General features: G+C 45.6%; 1 protein-coding gene across 2 annotated transcripts in view; it reads right to left on the bottom strand.

Moving 5' to 3' along the window:
* Positions 1 to 2,466: 2,466 nt before the first annotated feature.
* The window catches only part of dhx29 (DEAH (Asp-Glu-Ala-His) box polypeptide 29), a 179,185-nt gene continuing 162,510 nt past the window's right edge, over positions 2,467 to 19,141 (bottom strand). Inside the window, exons 27-28 of one of the 2 annotated variants that reach the window (XM_072497035.1) lie at positions 11,448 to 11,546; positions 2,467 to 5,443 (exon numbers count right to left, since the gene is read on the bottom strand). In XM_072497035.1, coding sequence (XP_072353136.1) covers positions 11,491 to 11,546 — 56 coding nt within the window. In that variant the 3' untranslated portion in view covers positions 2,467 to 5,443; positions 11,448 to 11,490. The remainder of the gene's footprint in view (positions 5,444 to 11,447; positions 11,547 to 19,141) is intronic. The other variant, XM_072497036.1, reaches the window with a different exon arrangement.

Below are 19,141 nucleotides of genomic sequence, written 5' to 3'. Positions count from 1 at the left end.
CCAAGCTAGAGTCACAGACAGACTCTCGGCGGTTGTGGCAAGGACTAAACAACATAACAGGCTACAAAGCGAAGCCAAACAGTGTCTCTGGCAGCAGCGCACCCCTCCCTGATGAACTCAATGCATTCTATGCTCGGTTCGAGCAGGTAACCAACAATCCGCTGGCGAGTGCCCCAGCTGCCCATAATTCACCCATACCCACCATCACAGCTTCCGAAGTCAGATCGGCCTTCCTGAAAGTGAACCCTCGGAAGGCGCCAGGCCCAGACGGGATCCCTGGATTTCAAGTTGGGAAATATCAACTGTTCCATGTTGCTAGTGTAACTATTGAATTGTGATTACAATAAAATATTTCCATGTTGCTAGTAGTTTAACCAGTTAAGCTCAGTACCGATTTAAACCATTGAACTTAGAGAAATACAATCTTAAAAACTCACCAAATAATCCCTACCTGCACACCCAATTAAATTCTTGGACACTCACCAGTTTCTGGAGGATGAAAAAAAAATAGTAGCACCTTCTCCCTCAGCACCAAAAATCTGTGAAATTGAAGCCAGTCTGCCTTGCAGATCTACAGCCACTAATTTTTACTGTTTTATATTTTTCCATTTTATTTCTTCTTTGCTCTGGATTTTAAGCCTACTATAAATATTTCAAGTTATTTTGTTTTGAAACTTGCTTCATATACATTGATCACCATTAATAAGAGGGGCAGCACGGTGGTTAGCACTGTGGCTTCACAGCTCCAGGGTCGATTTTCGGCTTGGGTCACTGTCTGTGCGGAGTCTGCACCTTCTCCCCGTGTGTGCGTGGGTTTCCTCCGGCCGCTCCGGTTTCCTCCCACAAGTCCCGAAAGACGTGCTGTTAGGTAATTTGTAGAATAGAATATTACAGCGCAGTACAGGCCCTTCGGCCCTCGATGTTGCGCCAACCTGTGAACCTAATCTAAAGCCCATCTACACTATTCCATTATCATCCATATGTTTATTCAATGACCATTTGAATTCCCTTAATGTTGGCGAGTCCACTACTGTTGCAGGCAGGGCATTCCACGCTGTTACTACTCTCTGAGTAAAGAACCTACCTCTGACATCTGTCCTATATCTATCTCCCCTCAATTAAAGCTATGTCCCCTCATGCTAGCCATCACCATCCGAGAAAAAAGGCTCTCACTGTCCACCCTACCTAATCTACTGATCATCTTGTATGCCTCTATTAAGTCACCTCTTAACCTTCTCTCCAATGAAAACAGCCTCAAGTCCCTCTGCCTTTCCTCATAAGATCTTCCCTCCATACCAGGCAACATCCTGGGTAAATCTCCTCTGCACCCTTTCCAATGCTTCCACATCCTTCCCATAATGCGGCGACCAGAACTGCACGCAATACTCCAAATGCGGCCGCACCAGAGTTTTGTTGGACTTTCTGAATTCTCCCTCAGTGTACCCAAACAGGCGCCAAAATGTGACGACTAGGGGCTTTTTACAGTAACGTCATTGCAGTGTTAATGTATGCCTACTTGTGACAATAAAGATTATTATTATTAATCAATAGTGATGTGTGTTTCCCAGATGTTTTTTACTGTCATGCTATACTGGCAAGTGTTTTCCACTTTTCAAGCTAGACTACGATGTAGGGCTGCACAGTGCTTAGCACTGCTGCCTCATGACACCAAGGACATAGAAACACAGATATAGAAAAAAGGTGGAGTAAGCCATGCACCACCATTCAATATGATCATGGCTGATCATGCAAATTCAGTATCCCACTCCCGCTTTCTGTTCATACTCCTTGATCCCATTAGCTGCAATAAATACAATTATTTGTCATAGTCATTCATTCCTGTTACATCCAGAGTATGACTGCAAACTTAAGTGGGACTCCAAAAGGGACTCTCATTTAAAAACATTTTTTTTTTTTTCTTTTTCGAGTACCCAATTCATTTTCCCAATTAAGGGGCCCAATTAGCATGGCCAATCCACCTATCCTGCACATCTTTGGGTTGTGGGGGCAAAACCCACGCAAATACAGGAGAATGTGCAAACTCGGACAGTGACCCAGAGCCGGGATTTAGGATCTCTGCGCCGTGAGGCAGCAGGGCTAACCCACTGCTCCACCGTGCTGCCCCAAAACGGACTCTCGTAACCCTCCCTCTAGCCCTCTCAAGTGAACGGAGATCTCATTGCACTATTCCAAAGTGTCATCTGTTGTATCACGGCAAATATTTATTCCTCAATCAACATCGCAAAAAATCAGTCTAGACATCACATTGCTGCTGTGAGATTGGTGTGTGCAAATTTGCTGCCAAGTTTCTATACTAAAACAAAGATTTAACTTGTAGAATAATAATTGACTGTAAAGCACTTGGTATGTCACGTGGTCAAGAAAGGCACAACATAAAAGCAAGTCTTTCGGTTAAATGGCAATTTGCAATATTTTTAACAAAGAACTGCTTCAATTGTATGATGGTACTTTCTATGCAAATTTTATTGAACTGATGAGTTTCTACGGTCATACAAGTCAAAGTTGATGCATTTGTTAAAAATAATAAAATTTCATTTAGATATTTTGACAATTTGTTCCAAATTTTACAAAGAAACTGAGTCAGATGGCAACTTTCACATTACTTTGAGGTTTGTGGGAACTACCAAGGTGCAGTGGGTGAGTGATGCATTAACAATTATTCTACAAACTTGTTTGATATCAATTGCAAAATGAAGAGTCAATTTTTTTCAAATATGTGAAAAATGTACAACTGTAATACATCTTCTTGAATGCCAGTGTTACTCTGCCACCTACTGTTTGGAAATTAACTTGCACCATTCACCATTACTGAACTGAGGCTTTAAATGGTATCCGTCCGATACGCTCAAAATTAAAAAAACATTGCAAAGTTCATTGTTAATTTGACAAGTAGACTTTACATGTATTTTATCCATAACAAACAGTAAATAGAAACATAGGAAAAATTACATGGGAAAATATTATGAATGAAGGCACTGGATATTGCAACGGTTGTGGGCCTGTCAACATCCCAGCAATTATACTGAAGACAGGTGCTCCAGAACTAACCACACACCTAGCCAAGCTGTTCCAGTACAGATGCAACACTAGTATCTACCTGACAAGGCGAAAAACTGCCCAGGGATATCCTGCCCACAAAAAGGACAAATCCAACCCCCGGCAGTTACCGCCTCTTCAGTCTATTCGCAATCATCAGCAAAGTGATGGGAAGGATCACTCCACTTTCCTGGATGAGTGCTGTTTCAATAAGCTTGACACCACCCAGGACAAAGCAGCCAGCTTGATTGGCACCCCAGTGACTACCTTAAACATTCACTCCCTCCATCATTGATGCACAAGTCAGCAGTGCCTATCATCGACACAAGACATGTTGCACCAGTTCATCAAGGATCCTTTAACAGCATCTTCCAAACCCAGAACCTTTGCTACAGAGAAGGACAAGAGAAGCAGGTGCATGGGGACGCCACCACTTGCAAGTTTCCCCTCCAAGCCACTTTGAGCAAAATTGCTGTTGACTCACGGTTGTTGGGTCAAAATCCTGGAAATCCCTCCATAACACCACCGTGGGTGTACCTGTACTGCATGTAGTATAGTGGTTCAAAAAGGCAGCTCACCACCACCTTCTCAGTCATTTAGGGATGGGCTATAAATGCTGGCCTAGCTAGCAATATCTACATCCTTTGAACAAGTTAAAAAACTAATTATTGGCAAGGGGGATACACAGAAAAAACTCAACAATCGTCACTGTTTTAGATTGGAGGTGAATATGAGATCAGCATAACATACACTGGCCCATTTGGTTTTCACTTGCATCTCCTGTTGCACCCTGGACTTCTTACCACAGATCACATTAATAACGTATTGTGAGCTCAATTAAAATTAACACTTCAATGGAAGCGATATCAAGATCCTCGGCACAAAAATGTGACGGCAAAACCCTCAGCAACCATTATTTTTTGCATAAAACAGTGAGCCTACAATAGCAAGTAGATACGTTATTTTCAATAATATATATTCTGAGATGTCTTTTCCTGTTTGTCCATAACATTGTCACATAATTGCCTCTCACTAGTGGAAGATCATAAGCAAAGACCTAATATCGGAAATAAACAAATCAAGGCAGCTATAACACAAATGAAGCTCTCCTAAGCAGCGACATCTAATGGTTGGTGGTTGAATGAAGGGGAATAAATGTCGCCATAGTCCCCAAGGACCATAAGTTGCTCTCCCCTTTTCTGAGAGAGGGCTGACTGGTGCTGATTTAACCATAGCTCAGGAGAGGGGCGAGTTTGAGAAGACGAGGCCTTCATGGATAACCTCAGCCATTACAGAAATTGAGCCTGCACTGCTGGCGTCACTCTGCATCATGAACCAGCCGTCCAGCCAATTAAGCTAACTGACTCCCTAATGAGAGGGAATAAATAATGATCCAAAGGTTGGTGTAACTTTGAATAAATTCAACAGCATTTACAAAACCATTACCAACATTTGAATTGGCTATTGCTTTAGTTATGGTTGCTGAGTTTTTCTTCATGGGAAAAGATTATAATTGGTAATAATTTCAATTATTAAAAAGATAGATAAGAGGAAGAAAGCTTACTAAAAAACTATAAAGGCATTGTACAATATTCTTAAGATCCGTTGTTTCTTAAAAGATCAATTCTAAAACAGGTCTTACAAGTAGTACATCGATCAAGTGCCATTGTAGTGCGACATGACACCTCTTGCATGCATTCTCTATTTTTTTCTGAATCAGTTTCTTATGTAATCCTATGTTTAATTTGGATTCATCTAGTTTTTACCCAAACGTCTTATGCAAAACGTCATTGAGAATTTATAACCATCATTGATAGATCCACAATATACAGTTAGTGTGTCTCAAAACCAGCAACATTGGGACTCAGGCCAGTTTGCAGATCTCGTCAGTTTTCGGGTCAAGTCGAAGGTTAGTTGGACTACTTCAAACCTGGGAAAGCCAATAACTAGTCGCCATGCCACTGCAGCACCAAGCCAAACAAGCTGGTAAATTATTTTACTCATCCAATAATCATTCAAATTTATTCAGGGCATCTTAAAAAATGTCTGGTTTTTGGAATCTGCAGGTTTTCGGATAGCTGGATTTGAGACACCGTACCTGTACTTTATCTGGAACACGCTCAAAACAAAGACATCAATTGCAGGACAACACATTTCCTCCTAAAACTATGCCGGCAGTTTATCTGTTCTTCCAGTGTTCCTCTAAATTAGATTTAGCTGTCACTGATAGGCTAAGAGGCCTCAAGTCAGTTTTGTTGTCCTTTTTAAATATAATTACATTTATTTGCTTCCAATCCTGTGGAACCTCATCAGTGATTGCCAATCCATCGACGGTTATCACACCATCCTATAAATGTCTTCATCGTTTCTTTTCTTCTTCCGAACCCTAGGATAAATTCCAGGACATAGATTAGTCTTCATTCCCCTTAATTTATCAAGTATCTTTATTACGCTATTTCAGCAAGTGTGCAATAAAAACTAGAAAGCTAGCAATATCTTATGCTGTGCTTTATTCTTTCTATTGATATTTACAGAAAATATTCAGTCAGAATTGCAACATTTTTTCCGAACTTCAATATTATTCTAACATGATAAATTTCCTTTATAGCTGCTTTTATAGTGAGACATCAGTAGAACCTGGAGTTTTGATATACTTTGATAGCCAGAAAGAAATTGCAGTTGTACCAAAAATAATTTTTTCATCTTCCTCAAAACATTAAACGGAGAGGGTCAGTGACAGTATAGGTCGGAAGTGATATGTTGGAAAGAGCACTAAATGGCATTTTCTCATTGGCATAAATTAGATGGAGATTACAGGACTTTGATAAAGTTGCCTGACTGCCTTTCTCAAGAAAACACCACCAACATGGCACTTTAACTTTCAACAGTAATTAGTTATTGCAGTTCTGTGTTGTGAGGACCGTCATTGCAGACGGAACAGGTGTTTATTGTATGAGGATGGTAGGAAGTGAAAAGCTAGTGCACTATCAGAATTAAATAGTCTATCTTTAAAATTAACTTATAAGGAAGATATCAGGAAAGATATAGCAGAGCAAATTTGCAGAGTAATTACAGAGCCCGCGGAGCAGGCTTGAAGGGCCAAATTGCCTCCTCCTGCTTCGAAAATGGGGAACTTCAGCACAGGGTTAAATCACTGGCTTTGAAAGCAGACCAAGACAGGCCAGTAGCACGGTTCAATTCCCGTACCAGTCTCTCCGAACAGGCGCCGGAATGTGGCAACTAGGGGCTTTTCACAGTAACTTCATTTGAAGCCTACTTGTGACAATAAGTGATTTTCATTTCATTATATAGATTGTACAGAGTGGGATAGCAACACTTAAATATGAGAAAGTTTCTGAAACGTGGGAAAGTTCTGAAATGTATTCAGGAGACAGGAGCATTGTCTTGATCAGTATGTTTCCACCTACTGAAGAAGTTAGCATTCCTGGAATTGATTCTGGGGAATGAGGTGGAGCAATCTAGAATTAAATAGATTGGAGGAGGTGAGAACAGAGCTGCCCCAAATAAATTGGAATTGAAGACTGATAGGCAAAACTGGAATGGCACATGGGCTGCCTTTAAAGAGAGGATTGTTTGAGATGCATTCCCATGAAGGGGAAATATGGAGCAATTCAGAGTTCCCAAGATAATGTGTGATGGACAGCAAGATGAAACAGAAAAAGGGGTGAAGAGGACCGATGTCAGGTTGATAATACAAGTGAGAAGCAGGCTGAATATGTACAGTTCAGAGGGGATGTAAAGAAGAAACATCAGAGAGGTAAAGAGAAGAAAGACTTCGAACAAATGTGGGACTCCAAAAGTCTTCCGCCTTATATAAACACATGAATAGTAAATGGCCGTAAAATAAGTGGGAGAATTAGAGACCAAAGAGAGGAAGCATGCAAAGAAGCAGAGGGCATGTATGAGATACTAAGTAAGGTAAGTCCTTTGCATCTGTTTTCACCAAGAAAGATGCTGCCCAATTGAGTCGTGAAAAGGAGGTACTTGAAGCACTGGATGGGCTAAACAGTCATTAGGAAGTATTAGAAAAGCTTCTTATACTTAAAGTTGATGAGTCACTAGAACCAGATGAGATGCATCGAAGGGTGAGCAAGATAAGGATGGAAATTGAAGAACTGGTCATTATCTTCCTTAGATACAAGGGTGGTGCCAGAGGACTGGAGAATTCTAAAAGTTGGTTTAAAAAAATCTAAGAATAAACCCAGCAACTACAGGTCAGTCAGTTTAACCACAATAGTGGAAACGCTTTTTAGAAATGATATTGGGTCAAAATTGGTTGTCACTGGAACAAGGACAGATTAATTGGAGAAAGCCAGCATGGTATTCTTAGAGGCAAATCATGCTGAAAGTTTTGATCATGTAACAGAGATGGTTGATGATGAAAACGTGGTTGATATGGTATATATCGACTTCCAAAAGGCATTTTATAAATTGCCACATGACAGCTTTCGCTGCAAAGCTGAAGCTAATGAAGTAAAAGATGCAATGACAGAATGGATAAAAAAACTGGGCTGAGGGACAAATGAATGTTGATTTTTGGAATTGAGGAAAGGGCTTCTCCAAGCATTGGTACAAGAACCATTATTTTTCTTGATAAATATAAATACTAATGACCTGGACTTGAGTGCGCAGTGCAAGGGTCTTTATGGTTTGTTCTAGTTTATTCCCCGATTTCCCCTTTATTTTATTTTTGTTGTTATATTTTTGATCCATGGATGATTTATGGACATGTGTCATTAAGGAAAGTGTGCTTTTAATTCAAGCAGAAGTCTGTGTGGTTTGGACTGGAGCTGTGGACTGATTGGCAACAGTGACAGAGATCGGCAGAGTCTTGGTTTGATTGATTTGGCTGGCAGCCAATGGATTGGCCGAAAAGGTTGTGTTCTGCCCAGTAACAGGTGGTGATTGGATCTGTTTCCACTGAAATGGTTCAGAGACCTAAGGAGCTTTCAGTTTCACTTTGGCAGCTAAGTGAGAAAAGCCCTCTTCTTCCCACTCTATTTTATCCAGAAATAACCAACTAATTTTCACCAAAAGATCACTACTGGGATCAACTCTGCGGAAATGCCTGATGCAAGCAGAATCCAGAATCTGATAACTCTCTCTGCAGAACAGACTGATGTGAAGCCAGGGGTCTTTCTTGGAAAAGCTGTAAGATATTGCTAACTGCAAGGAAGGTCATTACAGGCTGTAAATCAGAGACTTTAATCCACACTCGTGGAAAGTGCACTAAAGAACTAATTATCTGAAACAAGGACTCTTATTTTTTTGACATTCAGCTTCATTATTTTTACCCATTTCCCCCCTCTGTTTGTCTGTCTTGTGTATATGGGTAGAGGGTGGGACAGATAAAGGGGTAATAGGCTAGCTTGCTGTTATCCAGTTGTAATTACTGCATATTTCATCTTTATTCCTGTTATAAATAAAATGTATTTGTGCTTCAACTTACAAATCTGGTGACTGTAATTACTGGGCAGCCAAGGTCTAAAGACTTCAGGTATTTTTAGAAGAATTATTGGTTAATCCACTTGTGTTCTGGCTCCAGGGCATGTGGGGCTCGAACTGACCGTGCAGTCGCCCACGGTGTAACAGCTGGGTACACAAATTTTCCAGCTACAAAACTGGGAAGTAGTGTGAAGTGAAGAGGAGAGTGATAGATTTCAAGAGGACTTCAACAGATTGGCAGATGGGTAAGCACGTGGCACACAATGCATGAGGCGGACTGGAGGTACAGTGGTTAGCACTGCTGCCTCATAGCAGCAGGAACCCGGGTTTGATTCCGACATTGGGTGACTGTGTGGAGTTTGCACATTCTCCTCGTGTCTGCATGGGTTTCCTCCGGATGCTTTGGTTTCCTCCCACAGTCCAAAGGTGTACAGGTTAGGTGGCATGGCCATGCTAAAATTACCCCTTAGTGTCCGAAGATGTGCCGATTAGGTAGGGTTACAGGGATATGATGGGAAGATGCAGAACCGATGGACTGAATGGCCTCCTCTGCACTGTAGGTATTTTATATACATGGACATATTGATGAATATTTATTTATCAATTTAGAGTACCCAATTTGTTTTTTTCCCAATTAAGGGGCAATTTAGCATGCCCAATCCACCTACCTTGCACATCTTTGGGCTGTGGGGGTGTGACCCGCGCGGAGACGGGGAGAATGTGCAAACTCCACACAGACAATGACCCGTGCCGGGATCAAACCCAGATCCTCAGCGCCGTGAGGCAACAGTGCTAACCAGTGTGCCACCCTTTGATGAATATTTATAAACTCTGGTTTGGCCTCAAACTCAAATATTGTGTCCAATTCTGTGCGCCACACTTTAGGCAGGATGTAAAGGCTTTAGATGGACTGCAGAAAAGATTTAGGAGGATGGTTCCAGGGATGATGGACTTCAATTATGTGGATCTACGGTGCTCAAGCTTGCACTCCTTTGAAAAAATTGGCAGGAGGTTTAGAGATGTTTGAAATCATGAGGCACTTGGACAGAGTAGATAAGAGAGAAACTCTACCCATTGGCAAAAGAGTCAAGTGCCAGAGGACACCAATTTAAGGCGATCAACAAAATAACCCTCATGTAGCGAATTGTTAGGATCTGGAATGCACTAGGTGAGCATGTGGTGGAGATGGGTATAATCAGGGCATTCTAAAGGGAGCTGGGTAAGCACCTGAAGAGAAAACATTTTATGGCCCAACATGTTTCTGTGGCAATGAATTAAAATGTGTCTACAAAAGAAATGTCGCTGGAGGCTGAACAGGAATAGCATCAACCTAAAATGAAAGCAAAATACGACTAATGCTGGAGATTGGGGAAAAAAAAAAGTGCTGCAAAAACTCAGCAGTTCCAGTAGCATCTAGACAGAGAGAGAGAAAGAGAAACAGAAGTTAATGTTGTCAGTCGAACGTGACTCTTTTTAGGTTAGCATCGCTGCCTCACAGCGTCAGGGACCCGGGTTCGATTCAGACCTTGGTTGACAGTCTGTGTGCAGTTTGCACTTTTTCCCATTGTCTGCATGGGTTTCTTCCGGGTGCTCCGGTTTCCACCCACAGTCCAAAGGTGTGCAGATGAGGTGAATTGGTCATGCTAAATCGCCCCTTAGTTTCCAAAGGTTAGGTGGGGTAACGGGGATAGAGCAGGGGAGTGAGGTAGGGTGCTCCATCGGAGGGTCGGCACCGAATGGCCTCCTTCTGCACTGTCGGGACTCTACAATATTAAAAAAACACTGAAGAGTCATATTGTACTCAAAATATTAACTGGATTTCTCTCTCCGCATGTGCTGCCAGATCTGGTAAATTTATCCAGAACCTTGGGCGACATTCTCCGGCCCCCCGCCGGGTCGGAGAATCGCCGGGGGCTGGCGTGAATCCCGCCCCCGCCGGTTGCCGAAGTCTCCGGCACCAGAGATTCGGCGGGGGCGGGAATTGCGCCGCGCCGGAGGGTGGGCTCAATTCTCCGGCCCCCGCTCGATTCTCCGGCCCGGATGGGCCGAAGTCCCGCCGCTAAATTGCCTGTCCCGCCGGCGTAAATTAAATCACCTACCTTACCGGCAGGACAAGGCGGCGTGGGCGGGCTCCGGGGTCCTGGGGGGGGGGGGGGGGGGGGGGCGCGGGGCGATCTGGCCCCGGGGGGTGCCCCCGCGGTGGCCTGGCCCGCGATCGGGGCCCACCGATCCACGGGCGGGCCTGCGCCGTGGGGGCACTCTTTCCCTTCCGCCTCCGCCACGGCCCCCACCATGGCAGAGGCGGAAGAGACTCCCTCCACTGCGCATGCGTGGGAAACTGTCAGCGGCCGCTGACGCTCCCGCGCATGTGCCGCCCCGAGATGTCATTTCCGCGCCAGCTGGCGGAGCACCAAAGGCCTTTTCCGCCAGCTGGCGGGGCGGAAATTCCTCCGGCGTCGGCCTAGCCCCTCAATATTGGGGCTCGGCCCCCAAAGATGCGGAGCATTCCGCACCTTTGGGGTGGCGCGATGCCCGTCTGATTGGCACCGTTTTGGGCGCCAGTAGGCGGACATCGCGCCGTTTCCGGAGAATTTCGCCCCTTATTTTTATTTTAGCAGCAACCCGCTCTGGCCTGTGCTGGTACTAGGCAATATTGTGAAATGTGTTACATCCTTTATTCCTCATAAGTAAACTGTGTTTTTTAAACTAAAAGACACACTAGATTATTGAGATTGAAACTCGTCAACTTGGTAAATCAGTAATTAACAAAAAAGTTAAACGATTCACCATAGGCAGTACAGAGGAACATTTAGTTGAATCGAGCATTATACTGATTTTAAAATAACCCTTTAAAAACTCAGCAATTCTCAATTCATCATTTAAACCTAGACTTTGTGAGTCAAATATATATTACTTTTTGTCACCTGTATATAGATAAAGCAACGGTTCAGGGAATCATACTTCATTTCAGTCAGCATTCTCAGTCTTGATCAGTTCCATTATTATCTGTATTATCTCGTCATCTGAAATTGAAAAAGTAATCTTTAAAAAAAAATGTTTTTAAAGAAAAACATAACCATAATAAAATACATTTTTGAAATATGTAGGACAAGTTAATTTTCAAAATCATATTCCTGAATATTAAGAGAGTTCTCTCGATGTCTTGGTTGATATTAAAGACGACAATGGACTCATTTAATTGCTGTTTGCCAGAATTTAAGGTGCACAAATTGGCTGCCATATTTCTTATTATACCATTGACAACACTTCAAAAGTTCTTAATTGGCTCTTAAGAGCTTTGGTATGTTTGGAGCTCACGTAAGGGGCTATAAAAATGCAAGCCTTTCTTTTAATTTAACCTCACTCATCACCCCATGCACTTTCTGGAAACTTTCCAAAGACAATATCCAAGATCAACCTCTACAGAGCATACAAAAAGTGCATTGGACCGGTTTTTATGAAATCCATGTATTGTGAATGACCCTGTGCATATAATATTGCCTTTAAATGACCCTCGCTTTAAATGACATTTTCTCAATTGATTAGCACTTTTGATTTTTCTAGTAACAATATACTCAATTTTAGTTTTGTGTGTACGTGAACTAAAAGGGTACCCTGCTCCTCTACAGTTCCTGGTCTCCATTAACAAAATACTGGTGTTCAAATTTGTGTATCTCAGATCAAAAGTGGATGATGTCTCAATTCTTCACAGTGAACTCGACTGGCCATTGTGGTGTCCGTTCATTTAATCTATCCAAACATTTCCAACTTCCCACTCCCTATCACAGAACTTACTGTGCCTCTGAACGAAGTATAATCTGTAAACTTGGATATGTATTTTTCTATTCATCCAAGTTCTTATTAATATGCTGAAAGGTTGAGGCTTCAGAAATTCAAAGCAGGGGCCATAAATATAACTTAATTACCAACAAATCAAACAGGTAAATAATGAGAAATGTCTTTAAAAATAATAATCTTTATTGTCACAAGTAGGCTGACATTAACACTGCAATGAAGTTACCTGCAAAAAGCCCTAGTCGCCACATTGCGGTGCCTGTTTGGGTACACGGAGGGAGAATTCAGAATGTCCAATTCACCCAACAGCACGTCTTTCGGGACTTATGGGAGGAAACTGGAGCACCCAGAGGAAACCTACGCAGTCACAGGGAGAACGTGCAGCCTCCGCACAGACAGTGACCCAAGCCGGGAATTGAACCTGGGACCCTGGAGCTGTGGAGCAACAATGCTACCCAGTACAGTGCCCAAAAGAGTTGGTAGAAGATAGTCCTTCCTAAAACAGAAAGTGGTTGAGGCAAATAGCTTACATACTTCCAAAAGGAAACTACAGTACAAGGGAGAAAAGGAAATAGAAGCATATGATGAAAATCTGAGAATGAAGAGGTGTAATCGGGGTGGGAGAGGCACGAGTATAAATACCAACAGACTAGTTGGTGTTTATGGCCTGTTGTGTAGTCTAGCTACTTTTACAGGTACCTGTCGAACACCATTTGTCACATCCCACTAATGAAAGAAATCTCCCTTTGTCCCTTGTCTCGATCTTGTACCTCCCAACTAATTACTCAACTGTAGCTGGGGAGGTGGTGACAGTGACGGTAATGGGCTAGTAATTGAAAGGTCCAAGCTAATGTTCTGGGGACACAGATCAAATCCTATCACAACTACTTGTGGAATTTAAATTAAATGAATAAATTGGGAATTAAAAGGTAGTCTAACAATGACCACAAAACCATTGTTGAATGTAAAAATCCCATTTGTACACCAATGTCCTTCAGTAAAGGAAAGCTGCCCATTCTTACTTGGTCTGGTCCACAGGTGATTCGAGACCCAGAATCACACAGCAATGTGGCTGATTCTTAAATGCCCTTTGAAATGGTCAAACAAGCTGCTCAAGTCATATCAAATGGAAAATAAATGAAACTGGACGGATCACTTGGCACTGACCTGGCACTGGAAACAACAGCAGCAAACTCAGCTCTGTTGACCCTACAAAAGTCCTCCTTATTAACATCTTCCGGCTTGTACCAAAATTGGGATACCTGTGACAGACTGGTCAAGCAACAGCCTGACATAGCCATACTCATCGAATGATACCTTACAGATAATGCCCCAGACACTGCCATCACCATTCCTGGATGTGTCCGGTCTCAAAGTGGTAGCACAGTGGTATAGGCGGAAGGAGTCTTCAACACTGACTCTGGTCCCTATGAATCGCATGGCATCAGGTTAGATGTGGGCAACAACTCCCCCTGCTGGTTACCACCTACCATCCCCTCTCAGCTGATGAATCAGTAATAATATAAATAATAATAGCTTATTGTCACAAAGGCTTCAAAGAAGTTACTGTGATAAGCCCCTAGTCGCCACATTCCGGCGCCTGTTCGGGGAGACCGGTACGGGAATTGAACTTGCGTTGCTGGCCTTGTTCTGCCTTACAAGCCAGCTGTTAAGCCCACTGTGCTAAACCAGTACTCCTCCATGTTGAAGGAAGGTAAGGGGACAGAATGTTCTCTGGATGGAGGGACTTCAATGTCCATCACGGAGAGGCACTCGGTAGCACCACTACTGACTGAGTCCTAAAGGATTTAGCTGCAAGACTGGGTCTCCAGGAAGTGGTGGGAATCTGTACCTCACTGCCTAAAAGGGTGGTCGAGGCATAAGCTACCAAGAAGCATATGAGCACTTGAAATGCCATAGAATACAAAGCTATGGACCAAGTGTTGGGAAATGGGATTAGGTCAGGTGCTAGATGGCCGGCACAGGCACGATGGGCCAAGGGGCCTCTTTCTGTACTGTAAAACTCTACGACTCGAAGGAGCCCCACCAAAACTGAAGTCAATGGGAATTGGGGGGAAAACTTGTCACTGGCTGGAATCGCAGGTGGCAGAAAGGAAGATGGCCGAGGTTGTTGGTGGTTAATCAACTTAGTCCCGGGACGACTTCCGGGTGCGGCGATGACCAGCTGAGTCGCACGTTTCGGCAGCTCCCGGTGGAACGGACTTTTGGGCTCTTAATAGGAGCCCCAACGGCAATTTTAACGGCTAAAAGCACTGTGCGGTAAACCAGAAGGGAATCCCCCCTGGACACGGATGGAAAAAGGAGAGGAAAGTGGCCGGATTGCGGTGGATCCTTTAGAGCAGCGGCAAGGAAGGCAAGCAAAAACCAAGATGGCGTCGGAAGGTGGCAGTTTAATATGGGGCCCTGAACAACACGAGTTCTTGAAGCGCTGCGTGGAAGAACTTAAAAAGGAGATGAAGAAGGAGCTGTTGGCCCCGATATTACAGGCGATTGAAGAGCTAAAGGATGAGCAAAAGACCCAGGAGCAGGAGCTTCGGGTCGTGAAGGCAAAGGCTGCCGAGAACGAGGACGATATACAGGGCCTGGTGGTGAAGACGGAGATGCACGAGGCACACCATAAAAGGTGTGTGGAAAGGCTGGAGGTGCTGGAGAATAATGCGAGGAGGAAGAATTTAAGGATTCTTGGTCTTCCCGAGGGTGCAGAGGGGGCGGACGTCGGGGCATATGTGAGCACGATGCTGCACTCGTTAATGGGATCGGAGGCCCCGACGGGTCCGTTGGAGGTGGAGGGAGCCTATCGAGTTATGGCGCGAAGACCGAGGGCTGGAGAAATTCCCCGAGCCATAGTGGTGAGATTTCTCCGATATAAGGACAGAGAGATGGTCCTCAGATGGGCAAAGAAAACTCGGAGCAGTAGGTGGGAGAACGCGGCGATCCGCGTATATCAGGACTGGAGTGCGGAGGTGGCGAGAAGGAGGGCGAGCTTTAATCGGGCAAAGGCGGTGCTTCATAAAAGGAAGGTCAAATTTGGAATGCTGCAGCCAGCAAGACTGTGGGTCACACATCAAGGGAAACACCACTACTTTGAAACGGCGGATGAGGCATGGACATTTATTGTCGAAGAGAAATTGGAATAAGTGGGTTATATAAAAAAAAGAACGTTTGAGACAAAGTAGTGGGGCGAATATGGGGGGGCGAAGAGGGGGGAAAAAGGGGGGAGAGGAGAGATGATTTTTAAGTTGTTAATCCTGCGACCCGGTAACTTTTCTCTCTTCCCCTTGTTGTGGGGAGGGAGGGAGGGAGGTGGAGGAGCTGGGGGCGTCGGCCATTGGGGGCGGGGCCAAAAGGGAAGCACGGGCTTTGTTCCCGCGCTATGATAATTATGGCGAGAACAGGGAAGCAGGAAGGAGGGGGCGTCGCACAGTGCGAGCCGAGGTCACGGGGGAAGCCGAGGTCGGCCAGAGTTTGCTGACTTCTGGGAGCAACATGGGGGGTGCAATTACGCTAGTGGGGGATCTAGCGGGGGGGGTGGGGGTTAACTGGGTTGCTGCTGGGGAGAAGGGGGAGCTGGTATGGGGTGGGGTGGGCGGGGCGGGGGGGGCGCCACCTGGGGGGGACACAGCTACTTGGGAACCGGGTGAGGAGCTGGTTAAAAAAAGGGGATGGCTAGTCGACAAGGGGGGGGGGGGGGGGTAAAGAGCCCCCCAACTCGGCTGATCACGTGGAATGTGAGAGGGCTGAACGGGCCGATAAAGAGGGCACGGGTAATCGCACACCTAAAGAAACTTAAGACAGATGTGGTTATGCTACAGGAGACGCATTTGAAACTGATAGGCCAGGTCAGACTACGCAAAGGATGGGTGGGGCAGGTGTTTCATTCGGGGCTAGATGCGAAAAACAGGGGGGTGGCTATACTAGTGGGGAAGCGGGTAATGTTTGAGGCAAAGACCATAGTGGCGGATAGTGGGGGCAGATACGTGATGGTGAGTGGCAAATTACAGGGGGAGGCGGTGGTCTTAGTGAACGTATATGCCCCGAACTGAGATGATGCCAACTTTATGAGGCGCATGCTAGGACTTATCCCGGGCCTAGAGGCGGGGAAGCTGGTAATGGGTGGAGATTTTAACACGATGCTGGAACCAGGGCTGGACAGATCGAGGTCCAGGACCGGAAGGAGGCCGGCAGCAGCTAGGGTGCTTAAGGACTTTATGGAGCAGATGGGAGGAGTAGACCCCTGGAGATTTAGTAGACCTAGGAGTAAGGAGTTTTCGTTTTTCTCCTATGTCCACAAAGTTTATTCACGGATAGACTTTTTTGTTTTGGGAAGGGCGCTGATCCCGAAGGTGACGGGGACGGAGTATACGGCTATAGCTATTTCGGATCACGCTCCACATTGGGTGGACTTGGAGATAGGGGAGGAAAAAGAACAGTGTCCACCCTGGAGAATGGACATGGGACTATTGGCGGACGAGGGGGTGTGCTTAAGGGTGAGGGGGTGTATTGAAAGGTACTTGGAACTCAATGATAATGGGGAGGTCCAGATGGGAGTGGTCTGGGAGGCGCTGAAGGCAGTGGTTAGAGGGGAGCTGATATCAATCAGGGCACATAAAGGAAAGCAGGAGGGTAGGGAACGGGAGCGGTTGCTGAAAAAACTTCGGAGGGTGGACAGGCAATATGCGGAGGCACTGGAGAAGGGACTATACAGGGAAAGGCAAAGGCTACATGTAGAATTTGATTTGCTGACTACGGGCAATGCAGAGGCACAATGGAGGAAGGCACAGGGTGTACAGTACGAATATGGGGAGAAGGCGAGCAGGTTGCTGGCCCACCAACTGAGGAAAAGGGGAGCAGCGAGGGAGATAGGGGGAGTGAGAGATGAGGAGGGAGAGATGGAGCGGGGAGCGGAGAGAGTGAATGGAGTGTTCAAGGCATTCTATGAAAGATTATATGAAGCTCAGCCCCCGGATGGGAAGGAGAGAATGATGTGTTTTCTGGACCAGCTGGAATTTCCTAAGGAGAGGGTGGGACTGGGAGCACAGATTGAAACGGAGGAAGTAGTGAAAGGAATTAGGAGCATGTAGGCGGGGAAGGCCCCGGGACCAGACGGATTCCCAGTTGAATTTTATAGGAAATATGTGGACTTGCTGGCCCCGCTACTGATGAGAACCTTTAATGAGGCGAGGGAAAGGGGGCAGCTGCCCCCAACTATGTCAGAGGCAACGATATCGCTCCTCCTAAAGAAGGAAAAAGATCCGCTGCAATGCGGGTCATATAGGCCTATTTCCCTCCTGAACGTGGATGCTAAGATTCTGGCCAAAGTAATGGCAATGAGGATAGAGGATTGTGTCCCGGGGGTGGTCCATGAGGACCAAACTGGGTTTGTGAAGGGGAGACAGCTGAATACGAATATACGGAGGCTGCTAGGGGTAATGATGATGCCCCCACCAGAGGGGGAAGCGGAGATAGTGGTGGCGATGGATGCCGAGAAAGCATTTGATAGAGTGGAGTGGGATTATTTGTGGGAGGTGCTGAGGAGATTCGGCTTTGGAGATGGGTATATTCGATGGGTACAGCTGCTGTATAGGGCCCCGATGGCGAGCACAGTCACGAATGGACGGGGGTCTGAATATTTTCGGCTCCATAGAGGGACGAGGCAGGGATGTGCTCTGTCCCCATTATTGTTTGCACTGGCGATTGAGCCCCTGACAATAGCATTGAGGGGTTCCAGGAAGTGGAGGGGAGTACTCAGGGGAGGAGAAGAACACCGGGTATCTCTGTATGCGGACGATTTGTTGTTATATGTGGCGGACCCGGCGGAGGGGATGCCAGAGATAATGCGGATACTTGGGGAGTTTGGAGTTTTTTCAGGGTATAAATTGAACATGGGGAAAAGTGAGTTGTTTGTGGTGCATCCAGGGGAGCAGAGCAGAGAAATAGAGGACTTACCGTTGAGGAAGGTAACAAGGGACTTTCGGTACTTGGGGATCCAGATAGCCAAGAATTGGGGTACATTGCATAGGCTAAATTTAACGCGGTTGGTGGAGCAGATGGAGGAGGACTTTAAGAGATGGGACATGGTGTCCCTGTCACTGGCAGGGAGGGTGCAGGCGGTTAAAATGGTGGTCCTCTCAAGATTCCTTTTTGTGTTTCTGTGCCTCCCAGTGGTGGTCACGAAGGCTTATTTTAAAAGAATTGAGAAGAGTTTTGTGTGGGCCGGGAAGACCCCGAGAGTGAGGAGGGGATTTTTGCAGCGTAGTAGGGATAGGGGGGGGCTGGCACTACCGAGCCTAAGTGAGTACTACTGGGCCGCCAATATCTCAATGGTGTGTAAGTGGATGGGAGAAGAGGAGGGAGCGGCGTGGAAGAGATTGGAGAGGGCGTCCTACAGGGGGACTAGCCTACAAGCTATGGTGACGGCGCCGTTGCCGTTCTCACCGAAGAAATACACCACAAGCCCGGTGGTGGTGGCTACACTGAAAATTTGGGGGCAGTGGAAACGGCATAGGGGAAAGACGGGAGCCTCGGTGCGGTCCCCGATAAGAAATAACCATAGGTTTGTTCCGGGGAGAATAGATGGGGGATTTGGAGCATGGCAAAGAGTAGGGGTATCACAATTGAGAGATCTGTTCGTAGATGGGACGTTTGCGAGTCTGGGAGCGCTGACGGAAAAATATGGGTTGCCCCAAGGGAATGCATTTCGGTATATGCAACTGAGGGCTTTTGCGAGGCAACAGGTGAGGGAATTCCAGCAGCTCCCGATGCAGGAGGTGCAGGATAGAGTGATCTCAGGGACATGGGTGGG

This window comes from Scyliorhinus torazame, chromosome 3 (assembly GCF_047496885.1).
Source record: "Scyliorhinus torazame isolate Kashiwa2021f chromosome 3, sScyTor2.1, whole genome shotgun sequence".
Lineage (NCBI taxonomy): Eukaryota > Metazoa > Chordata > Chondrichthyes > Carcharhiniformes > Scyliorhinidae > Scyliorhinus > Scyliorhinus torazame.
Note: the sequence above shows the minus strand (reverse complement) of the source record. Positions and strands in the feature narration are given on the sequence as shown.